This window comes from Cryptotermes secundus, unplaced genomic scaffold (assembly GCF_002891405.2).
Source record: "Cryptotermes secundus unplaced genomic scaffold, Csec_1.0 scaffold137, whole genome shotgun sequence".
Classification (NCBI taxonomy): Eukaryota; Metazoa; Arthropoda; class Insecta; order Blattodea; family Kalotermitidae; genus Cryptotermes; species Cryptotermes secundus.
In genome coordinates this window covers 46,101-58,307 of record NW_019739595.1, presented here as the reverse complement: position 1 = coordinate 58,307, position 12,207 = coordinate 46,101, and the positions used below count along the sequence as shown (strand labels likewise).

The 12,207-nt window shown below is 41.1% G+C and overlaps 1 protein-coding gene across 1 annotated transcript in view; it reads left to right on the top strand.

The window, feature by feature from the left end:
* The window catches only part of LOC111871968 (atrial natriuretic peptide-converting enzyme), a 323,648-nt gene that overhangs the window by 284,289 nt on the left and 27,152 nt on the right, over positions 1-12,207 (top strand). Inside the window, exons 8-11 of the mRNA XM_033754465.1 lie at positions 3,817-3,926; positions 5,697-5,829; positions 8,019-8,171; positions 11,190-11,309. Of these exons, the coding sequence (XP_033610356.1) occupies positions 3,817-3,926; positions 5,697-5,829; positions 8,019-8,171; positions 11,190-11,309 (516 nt within the window). The remainder of the gene's footprint in view (positions 1-3,816; positions 3,927-5,696; positions 5,830-8,018; positions 8,172-11,189; positions 11,310-12,207) is intronic.

The window sequence follows — 12,207 nt, the reverse complement described above, 5'->3', positions numbered from 1 at the left end:
TGATATTTTTGTGGACCACAATATCCAGCACATCACCATTTCCCTCAGGGGAATAATGAGTGGGGCATTGTGGTGCGGAAATTTTGAATTCATTCAAATGAAATAAGTCCATGAGTTTGAAACTGTACCATTCCAAAATGAGTGCTTAGTTTTGAGATCACCCGCTAAAATAGATTTTCAACACCGCATTTCTCTGCGGCGTGACTTGGCAACTCGGTGCCTTTGCGAGAAGCAGCATACGGTACAAACAGGATAGGCTATGATTGGTTTAGCTGCTACCATGTGACGGTCATTGCTACAGCGCAACTCTCACCTTCCAACTTGTTTAAATTTTGTTGTAATGTCAGAACTATAATACAAGGTCTTTGCATTATAATAGAAATAACTGTAATTTGGTTCCACAGTTTTTTTGTTTCCCCGCAGAATGTTATAGGTACTTAATGTGAAACATGGCTGCTACTCAAAGCTTTTGCTACAGCCTTTTCCCTCCGCGTTACGAACCGGTGACGACGTTAATTGCAGTCCGAATCTATGGAATGTGTCCTTACAGATATCGGAAAGCGCCTGCCATAGCTTGTTTAGACTACTCGCATGACGATAGTGTCGGAGAAGTTGCCGTATTCTACGGCGAACAGAGCAGCTTCAGCTTTACTGCGTGGTACAAGGTTACGGCATAGGATTTTAACCTGGCCCAGCCGTTATATGTGTATCACCTGTTCTCACAAAAACAGCATTAACCGGTTGGGCTATGTAGCGGAGTCGTAACATGTTTCCTGTGAGGTACGGACTGAATTCTTATATGCTGCATTCTGCCCACAGAGTGTATCTGTGTGTTCCGTATGGTTCTCACAATAAACAGCGACTGTTTCCCTAAACAGCATTAACCGGTTGGGCTTTGTAGCAGAGACGTAACGTGTTCTCTCTGAGATAGGAACTGAATTTATATATATTACTCAAACCCGTATTATGACCGTTTGAAGGCATGGATGACCAATTACATTTGTATGTTTGATACAGAGGTGCCGAGAAACACTTCTTCTAATTTACACTCGTCATTGTTGCCTATGACGACAAATATGTCGTTCCACAATTTGTCGCCTGTGAACACATGGTCTAAGAGCTCAGTGATGTCAGCATTATTCCAGGCACAGCGCCGAGATTTATAAACAGCTGCAAGCAGTACTTCGCTATTACCAATAAGTATGCAGACCCCTGTCGCTTCTACTGGAACAATGGGCAGTAGATCTACAGTGTTGTGGGGAATGCCTTTTCTTACTGCAACGGCAGTTCCTCCTTTTCTGCCTGAGTGGCGGTCGATTCTATAAAAGTGGTAATTTGGCATAAAGAACCTCACATGGGGTTTGAGATTTGTCTTTGAGAACAGAGCCACGTCTACATGTAACTCTTGCAGCTGTCTACTGAGCTCATAGCGCTGTCTCCCAATGCCATTCGCATTAAATGCTATGACTTTAAGGGGCCTATGAATCCTTGTGGCCATTTTGTTTCATTAGATTTAATACAATTTTGGTAATGGCCACTATTTTGTCCTCCTCTGATACTGCACCTGTCATAATTTGCCGTACTACAAATACTACTCACGATATATTGTCGAGAGGTTGACTGATTAATATTGCAGCCCGAACTGACTGACCTGTTTCTTGTTGCTGTTCAGGAGCAGAGACATTCGGTTTTCCTACTTCCGGTAGATCTGCCACTTGAATTTATTGTGCTGGAGACAGCTGCTGCTGTGCAGTACTACCTCGGAGCGCCGCCGCGAAGGAGATATCTGGAGTAGTAAAATTTGGGGAGAACACTCTTCTCGTTGTAGTTTTTGTGCTCTGTGATTTCCTCTTCTGCAGCTCCTCCTTCGGGTGTCTGCAGCCTCGATAATTGGCGGGATGGGCTTTCTCTCCCTCGGCCAACTTACAGTTACTGCATATTGGTGTGGAAGCAGCGTTTCCCTTCTCTGGACACTCCTTGTACCAGTGACCACCTCCTCATCACAAACAACGGGGAGGTTGTTTTCGGTTTGCTCAGACGTAGCCAAACTGTTGGCAGTTATGGCACTGCGTAAGGCCATTCTGAGCTCTATATGCCTCCACCCCGATTGTAATGTGGCAGAAGGCTGTCAAGAAGAAGATCTCTTGGGATTTTGCCGTTCTTGGCAAGGTGTTGAGGAATAGGCGGAGGTTTTTGTTTGGTGTTTCCTCCGACGGAGACCGACGAGTAGATGTCATCTGTTTAACACCGATAATGTCAAAGCCTAGACTCACCAGTCCTTCAGAGATGTCGTCTGCCGGGGTATTCACAGGAAGTTGGCGTATTGCGACCATGATCGGTTTTAGGTACTTAAGGTAGAAGGTAAAGTACGGAGGGTTGTGAGTCTCGAGATGGGATTTGACTACCGCAAAATCCGCCAAGCTTTTGTGATCAACCTTTTTCCGTTTCTGGTGTTACAGAACTCAAAGTTTTCTTTAACCACACTTTTGATTACCTTCTGCAACTGCATCAGGTTAGTGGTAGCTGTAATCACTACTGGGGTCGCCATTCCTGTTTTACTCGTAACTGCTTCTTCTTGTGGTGTAGCCACCGCACTGGAGGAATCCGTGTCCATGGCGGCTGCCCTGAGGGGGGTGAAGAAATTATGGGTGGCCACCTTCGGGGGTTTGTCTACTTGGTCAGATGCTGCGGTCGGCACTGCTTTCTTATAAGTTGTGGCGGCCTCATCGGTGTTACGCCTCCTTTGCCTCCGAACTTCTTTGAAGCCATCCTCCTTTGTGGCAGCGGACTTTGGCGTTTCAGACTGGCCTGCTAGGATACTCTCCTTGAGCACAGACTAAGTAGTGTCTTCCCACTGAGGGCTTTACGGACACTTTCTCTGTTCACCTCTGTCGAGTTTACAATGGAAGACCACTTCTCGCTCTCACCCACCGAAGCTGGAGTGTGCCTTGCAACATGCTCAATGTCACCCAGTATTTCGAACTGACAGGTATCCCTGCACTGGGACATCTGCCATTCTGGACTCGACACTCCGTTCGTAGCTCACAGTCACTCTATTGTCACTCCACTAATTTCACTGAAGTACAATATCCACCACTAGCCCACTCAATCCTCTGGGTCAACGTCGAACTCCTACTGAATAGCACTCGTTGGGAACCCCCTCGTTCAAATGCAATGTCTCACAATCAGACCCGCTCTTCTGATCTTCTTGAATAATTACTAGACTTTCTACTTATCTCTGGATCACTAACAACTTGCGCAGTAAATCTTCTCAGTTTGTTACAGCCCGCACTGATCACAGGAAGATTACGGTTGTTAACAGTAGAGATTCCCCACAGCGAACCACAAAAAACAACTGCTCATTCACAGACCACCTCACTCTCTGTAAAGTCCAGCTCCACTCAATGAATCGACTGTCGACTGACTCTGAGTAACCGGGATCGAAGGCATTCACTCTCACATATGTTTAAGGTTAAGTCAGGGTAACCCAAAGCAAAGTTGTACTACGGTCCTCTTTACATAGCCCCGACACGGACCGAATAGAAGACTTCTCTTCCACTACTGCGTCTTCTCTCATTTCCGAGGACACATATCTACAGAACTACTCCCTAGCAATGGCTGTTGTACTCTCGCCTGTTTACGCAGCTGTTTCTTGGCAGTGGGTCTACATGTCACAATATTAACTGAAAAGTTATTGAAAGAAACAAGTGGCTTCAGATGTTAATACAGGCCTGAACAAAACTTGTAATCACCGGTGTCATTCGGTATTCAGCTTCCGTATGCATACGTACCTGAAGCTCTTGTCCCTGTTTGCAGGTATCTGTCTGCCCGTGATCGTCAGTTTCTGTCAACATCACCGCATCCCGTACAACTTCACAATGTTCCCCAACTACATGGGACACTTCACCCAACGTGACGCGCAGCAGGTGAGTACTGCCATCTGGTGACACAACTGCGCGTTATTGGTTAATGGAAGAGGATCTATCGCAGTGTGAAGGACATCGGAACTTTAGGACTCTTCCCGCGCCCTTTGCTTTGCTGAAAATAAGGATCATCTCCATTGGACATAAATGTGATCTGAGAGTATCACTAAATGTAGGTCGTACGGCCAGAACAAAGATGAAACAAGAAGTTCTGGGAACATTGACGCCAGCCTGCTCGGTTGAACCGATTTCATCGGCTTAGTTGGGAATCGGAGCCCCCTCCCCTTCGTGTCATCCATATGCCATATGCAATTTCCCAGGTGGAGTTTCCTGGTTCCTACGTAATCGTCACCTTATTCATCCGCCCAGTCACAGGCTTCCCTTTTTCCGTCCTGACCGGTCCTGATCAAGGAGCTACCTACTGCGACACAGTGTACATTCTTTCGAAATACTACGCTTAGAAATCGGTGAAGCAGCTGGCCTATGTCAACAATTTCAGACTTTTTCAATTGGTGAAAATTCGAACCCAAGATCTGTATACCCAAAAGTTTTCGAGAAGAATCATCGAAGGAAAGGGCGTAAGAAATGAATATGAACGTTGTCAACTGCGCGGGAGCGTATATACTAATGGGGCAAGTAAGTGTATAAAGAAAATAACATACAGACAATAAACATAGCTGATAGCATATATTAATAATACATCTTTATATATTGCAGATAAAACTAACAACGATAATAACACCATATAAATATTCGTAGGGCTACACAAACAACACAAGTAAGTAATATTAAAACAAGTACCAAAATTCAATTGTTCTCAAATTTAATGATAACAAAAATTATGAATATATTATGCATTACAGAAAACACGGACGCCGCAAGAAAGTTGCGCAAGTACAGACAATGAGTGATATTCTCAAACAAATATATTTTAATGACAGAACAACGAAAATGGAATAACATAGGAATATTTTAACTTAATAACTAATGTAGTGTAGTAATTTCAACACGTATACAATTGTCTGAGGATGGCTAAGTACGACTGGAACACGTAGCAGTTTAATTTTAAGTGTAATATTGTTTTAAATTGAGGAGTAATTGTAAACAAAGGTGCATTAAAAACAGAAGTGTGTAAAGTGATACATCTGTGCAGTAGGATACGGAAATACAATATTAGTCGAGGGAGTTCTGGAAGAAATGTTCAACGCGGATATAACTAGACTTCCGAGAAGTAACTGACCAGAAAAAAATATTCGTAGCTCGGAGAGGAAGAAAATTATGATGTTTTAAATTCAATTAATATAGAACGTGGAGGGGATGAGAAAGGTGAATGTTCAGTAACAACATTCTTCTTACGTCGATTATTGTTACAGTATGTCCCGAAGTGATCGCAGTAAGCGGTACCCACTCTATTCCTTTCTGATCGGACCCTATAAATAAATAAACTAGACATATCTAGGAATCATAATGATATGCAAACTTAAAATTAAATATACCTTCTTCCTGTGTTACATATTCGCAAAAAGATATATTCCAGATTCTTTCACTATTCATTTTTTTACTGCAAGGTGCACGTGACCGCACATGACGGAATTCCATTATGAACAGAAACTTGACTGCTATCCAAGATGGCTCTTACATGCCGCGGGTTATGTTCCATATTTCGTCGATAGAGTGAAGCACTTGCTAGGACTGATACTGAGGTAGGTGATTCTGAAGAGAAAACTAGTACCAGACGGTTTCACTAACATTGAGTTCTTATATCCATTGCAGGAGCTGGAAGTTTATGACGCTGTGGTCGACGTTCGGTGCTACGAGTTGGCAGCTTTGTTTCTGTGCTCTGTTTTTGTGCCAAAATGTGGCCCTACAGGACAACTTGTTAGGCCCTGCAGGAACCTTTGTTATGGTAAGGCGTTTGTTCATATTTGGTTGTAAATATTTCACGTCTTGGATTTTAACACAAAAATATGTAATCGTACCTCATAGTGTGTCTGGAGATGATACTATCTCAGACGCCTACCTAGGCCTTCAAATTGAATCCAGTGAGATATGTGCTCTGTAAGGCAGCGTCATAGCTCAAGCAGTTAGTCGCTGGCTTCCCAACGCGGCGGCACGGGTTCGATGCCGGGTCTGGTCAAGTGGGATTTGTGGTGGACAAAGTGGCGCTGGGACGGGGGTTTCTCCGAGTACTTCCGTTTCCTCTGCCAATCTTCCACCAAATTCTCTATCATCATAACCACCCGGGGCAGGCTACAATAGGCCAATCAGTGGCCGCCGTGCCGAGTGGACCCAGTTGGACTCCACACCCCACTACGTGCTCTGTATGTTGGAGTCAAGATTATAAAAAGGAATGCTAATCACTGGAATGGTCAAAAAGCAACAAGGGACTGGCAACTGGAACGCAACCGCAACTTCCGAGAAATGTCACCGATTTCAAGCACGCAACTGGTTTACAGACTAGCAGGCGCATACAGAGGAAACTTATGTTTGATTAGTTGCTCACATCATCTCAAGTGGGCGTGTTCATCCGACGTAATGGGTGATTGTAATTTTTAATTTCGTGAACTTATCTTCTGCAATGTCAGATAATAATACTGATCCTGTCATAATATGGTGGTAGCTGAGACGGCGTGAGAAAAGAGGACGACGACCATAAGGAAAACATTGGGATGTTAATTAATTTAATTAAGGGCCAACTTATTTTAATTCAGAAATATCACGTTGACACTCGGTATGCAATTTTGACATACCATAGAGTGCAACAATTTTAGCGAAATAGAAGACACTTGATGATGGCCGTATACAGCCAAAACATGTAATGAGGAAGAAGGATTACTAGATAATAAGTTGAATTTAAGACGGAAATATATGTGAAATAAATGATATATTAATGCAACAGGATGCTTAAATACAATGCTAGGAAAAGAAAACACAGATTGCATTCGCTCTTCCCTGACAATTTAAACTCAGATGCTTATACTCGTATTTTTTCGGAAGAACTTAACCAGGACCGAGACTCCTTCAGCTCATGAGAAATTCTTTCCCAAGCCAAATATATTTTGTCCTGGCTAGCATAGTCTGCGTGGCATGTCATATATACCAGGCTCTTGCTCAGTTAATTGCACAAAAACAAAACTAGCAGCTTCGTCAACCTTTCACGCTATCTAAAGACGAAAATGAATCACAGAAGCACGTTAGGACAGCTGACACTAGGAAATTACGCGGCAACGCAACTGTGAGAAGACTAGCATGCTCCGTTGCCTGGAAGTTGAGTTTCTCAGTCTTCCACGAGTTTCGTTGAAATTGAGTTGCCCTTTCCTCAATTTGAGCTAATCAGTTCGGTTCCACGTGTTCAACCCAGTCTGATTACAGCTCTCGGAAGTCGCGGTTGCCAGTTTCCTTGGTGTGTGCTCGCCCTTACAGTTTTATAAGCCAAACTGCTTATGCAATTAAATCACTTGTTAGGGTTGTCAGCTTTATGCGCCGGCCTCCCTTTACCTCCAGGAAGCTTCCTGGTACTAATTTTTGTTAGAGGCTGAGTTGACCCTAGGGCCATATTACCATATTGCGGCTGGAAGGATTAGGTCAATCTGTATGTTGAAATATATCACCGGGAATTGAATGGCTTCACCGGGAATTGAACCTGCCTTCTTCCTGTATGTGACATAGTGCCTCAACCAACTGCGCTACCGATCCCCCAGATGAATTCAGGATTAATTTTTTAAATATTGTATAATTATATAAATTATTTTAACATCTCCATATCCAGAAGTAGCTCGATTGTCATGTCTGAAAGTTACAAGCCCCATATCTTTTTCTCCGCAAATTTGGTCCACTGCGGAATTAAACTTCACATGAGTCGTCACCGTTTGATTCTCTAGTTAAGACAATTTGAAATGATCGGCGTCTGCAGTAAGCTAAGGGCAGGGATGATGTGATACCACAGAAACAAGAAAGAATACATTTGGGAACTTTGTGCAGAAGCTGCCAAGGCAAACAGAAGCTGGAAGCGAAGCATTGTCAAATTAAAATGTACCAGTTTGGAAAGCTCTTATTCAGCTTTCCAGCAATAATTTTGCGTTTATTCCAAAACAGAGACCAAACGCCGTTGTGGGTTCTTCTTGGATGTATTTGGCCTGTCATTACCCGAGTACCTGGATTGCCAGCTTTTCCCAGAGTCTCCAGACCCTGACGTGTGCGTCGGACACCAGGAAGTGATCGATGCAAAGATCAGGGCCCAACAACCAGGTCAGTTCATATATCCATTCTGAGTATAAACAGGTCATTCCTGTTCCATGATGAGCATATCTTAGTAACGGCGATTCTTTTTGTGCTGGTGACAAAGGAATAATTACATTCTCAATGTCCTCACAAATTATGTTAAAGAATTAAAGATATCATATTGTAGCATCATATATAGTGTAAGATATATTTCTTATTATTTGTTGGACACAGTTTTGGTATAAACACTTTCGTGCAGACAAAACACTTTCCACATAAGGGCAGACTATGGAGAAAAAAACACTAAACAATACATCACACACCAGTAGGCCTACATATTAACCACAGTGTCAACATACAACCATAAGAAGAACCCCATATAAAGCAAGAATACACTTTGGCAAACACAAAAGATCAGCAGTAAACTATCTATTAAACTGTATGAACACATATCCCCTCACCCAAGAAAATAAAGATCAAGAACTGACAGTTATAAATGAGATACTAAAGAATAACAGGTACCAACAATTACCCACAAATTTCCAACACCAAAATAAAGTTTCTGTAAATTCTACACAAACACCACTAAATGACCAAAAAGAAAAAACAAAATGGGCCACCTTCACATATTTTGGACCAGAAACCAGAACCATCACTAACCTATTTCGAAATACAAACCTAAAAATTGCTTTCAAGACAACCAATACAATCAAACACCATTTGAAACTTAAAGGAATACCAGGAGATATATACAACCAGAGTGGTATATACCAGCTGCAATGTGGTGAATGCCCACACAAATATATCAGACAAACAGGGCACACATTCAGAGCTCGCAAAAGAGAGCACATAAATGCTATCAGGACTAACAAACCCAAACTTAATATATGTATTTATGCATTTAAATAATTTCAAGACACAATAAGGATACTTATTTGAAAAATTAGATCATAACTAATTGCAATTCATCGGCTCAGACTGGAGCATTGTACGCCTGATGGTGACCTGGTGTAAGGGTCAAAACATGTTGCATCTGTACAAACATAATGAAAGCAAATGTTGATACAGTAGTGTCTTCTTTGTTTTTTTAAATACAGGACATTGTTGTGTAGACTGCATACCTTATATTGTTCATGTTATCCCCATTTATTTTCCTTGGATCCTGTAACCATGGCAACTTGGCTTGTTTCCCTTGATTCAGTATATTCTCAGCCACCCTCCATATCTGGAGTCCATCTCCTCCATCTGCAACCTGAGGACGCGCCATGCCATTGTGACAAGGGATCCACTTAACATGGAGCTAGTTCATTTTACCTCTTAAAATCANTTGAAAAGAGGGTTACATTCTTAGAAAGTTGCAGTGAGGTCTCAGTGGTGTTGAGATGTGGTGACATTTATAGTTTCTGGGAAATGTCATTTTCTGACTATGAGCAACCTCTTATCAGCTTCATTTCAGCTTTTCTAATCCACCACTATTTCATTTTACACTAATGCACTGTCTTTTACACTCACAAACTTACGGCTTATACTGCCAGAACAGAACTTGCTTCTTGTCTGACTACACACTGTTTTACTCCGGTTGCAGAGATCTGCTCTGGTTCACAATGTAACTCAGCTCAACTACTCAGCTCGCTACCTTCACATCACTTTTATCCAGGCATAGTCATTCTGGAAACTTACAGCTTGCCATGTCATCTGGGTGGTTCCAGAACCATCTATAATCCAAATGGAATGATGAAGTCAGGTTTGGGTCATGCCGCAATGTTAAAAGCATCTTTTTCCAATAAAGGCCATAAAGATGAGAAATTTTTGACCCAGTTCTGCACCTTTACAAGACAATTCAGCAGATCTGCAAATTGTTTTATTTGCTGACAATGTCAAATTCATACATCTTATATAAATAACCAGAATATTTGTGTTTGTAGCACTAAAACCCTCATGACAGAACTGATACACTAAGAAATATACAGAATGGTGCACTATTACAGCCTGTGGTATTCTTTAATCAAATTTATCATAAATACTATGAAAGGTGACTGTAACTCCATATCTTAAAAAAACAGTTTCACACATATTTTCAATGTATAGATGCCAGTTTTGAGGATACACTTTCAGAAGGACAGTGGACAACTGTGTACAGTAAATTCTACACTGGATATACAGTATGAGCATTTTTATGGTTTAGTTCTGTCTGGTTGACTTCCTGCTCATTTTGGATATGCTTGGTTATGGGCAGCATGCCCTCCAGATCTGTGAGCATGTGACCTCTTAGAATCATTTTCTGAAAGATTCTGTTTACATAAACAGTTAGCACAAAACGGAAGAATTAAAGCAGGAAATTTCATTGGCTGTGATCAGGACCAATGAACACTGAAGGATCAGTAGTAGAGAATTTCCACAGAACTGCAGATGGTTTGAAATCCCAGCACAAAACACCGTATAAATGTATATCATGATGTTTGCCCTCTCAAAACCGTTTGTTCAAAGACATCAAACATATATATGTTTATTGATATATTCTATCACATAGGTAACATAAAAGCCAATCACAGTGGCCATGCAGTCTAAAGCATGAACTGTCTTTTCTCGCTTGCACACTGAAATCGTGGATTTGAATCACACTCAAAGCATGGATGTCTGTGCGTGCATTTATTCTGTCTTTGTCATCCTAAGTGTAGGTAGCGGCCTTGTGATGGGCTGATCACTCATCCAAGGAATCTTACAGTCTGTGTGAAACGAAGATTATGAAACTGAAGCGGAGGCCAGGATCCAACAAAGGGCTGATGAATGAATGAAGACGCAATGAAAATTAATCAATTTTTGGGAAAGGAAAGCTTCAAATTTTTCTCCTTTTGCCTATTAAAATTGTACCAGGTTTATTTTTATTTGAATTAGGCATCAGTTCAGTAAAGTTCTGATAATATTGTGCAATACTGAATCCCTAAAAACAATATGCTATAAAAGGGAATTAAATGTTTATATATGTTGGTTCTCAAATCTAGCTTGTCACGTCTGACTATTTTTACCATTAATTTATTGTTGCAGTATGCAATACAGGCTTCCAGTGTGATACTAGACGTTGTATTCCTGCTGACTGGCGGTGTGATGGACATGTTGACTGTGAGGACCAGTCAGATGAACTCAACTGTGAGCAGTGCGCTAAAGGTAAAACTCTGATGTAACTCTCGTGTTCACGGTCCCTTCAAATACACTTGCAAACACTAAGAAGCAATGGGAGTAAGTATGATTGGAAAGAAAATCAGTTAGATCCCTCACCTAGGGTCATGATTAAGATAGAATTATAAATTACCATTGGCCAAATAGCTGCTTGAGCTTTGCTCCAGGGACAACCTTGAGATTTGTATAGACACATAAAAATTTGCCTTAGAAAAATCACAATAATTGCAGTTCCTCCTGTCTTAGTTTCAGCTTCTCAGTCAATGGGCACAACTTTCATTCTCCTAGAAATGTTCAGCACATTTCACGTTACTTTGAACAAAGTCTTCAGAGCTGGTATTGTGTTCCCCTTTGTTTCATTCCAAGTTTTGCAGCTGTATTCCTGGTTTGCAAATCTCACATTCTCATGAAGGGTATAGTGCACTGAAGCCACTGGATCATGACACACACACACACACACACACACGCATGCATGCACACACACAAATATATTCACAAACTTTCACGCACATACAAAAAATTGTGGCCATTACTACAAATTTTGACAACTCCAGAATCTTTTCATGATTTGGTATCTTAAAAGTTAAATAGATTTTATTTTAATCACATAATATAAATTGCTTCTGAAGGCAAATTACTTGTTAAATTGCTACATGGAAATGTAAGAGTAATAAAATATGAACAGAAATTATCTCACAGACTTGCATATAAATTAGTGTACAAATATCTGAAAGTGAAACAAAGTAAATGGAAGATTGTGTAATGTAAATCAGTAACTGATTCTAGAAAATTTGAAATTTTATCAGGATTAGAGTATTTATGAAATATAATAAAAACGATAATTTGAAAATAAATTTGTACAGGGGGTTGTGACTCACTAAGGGTG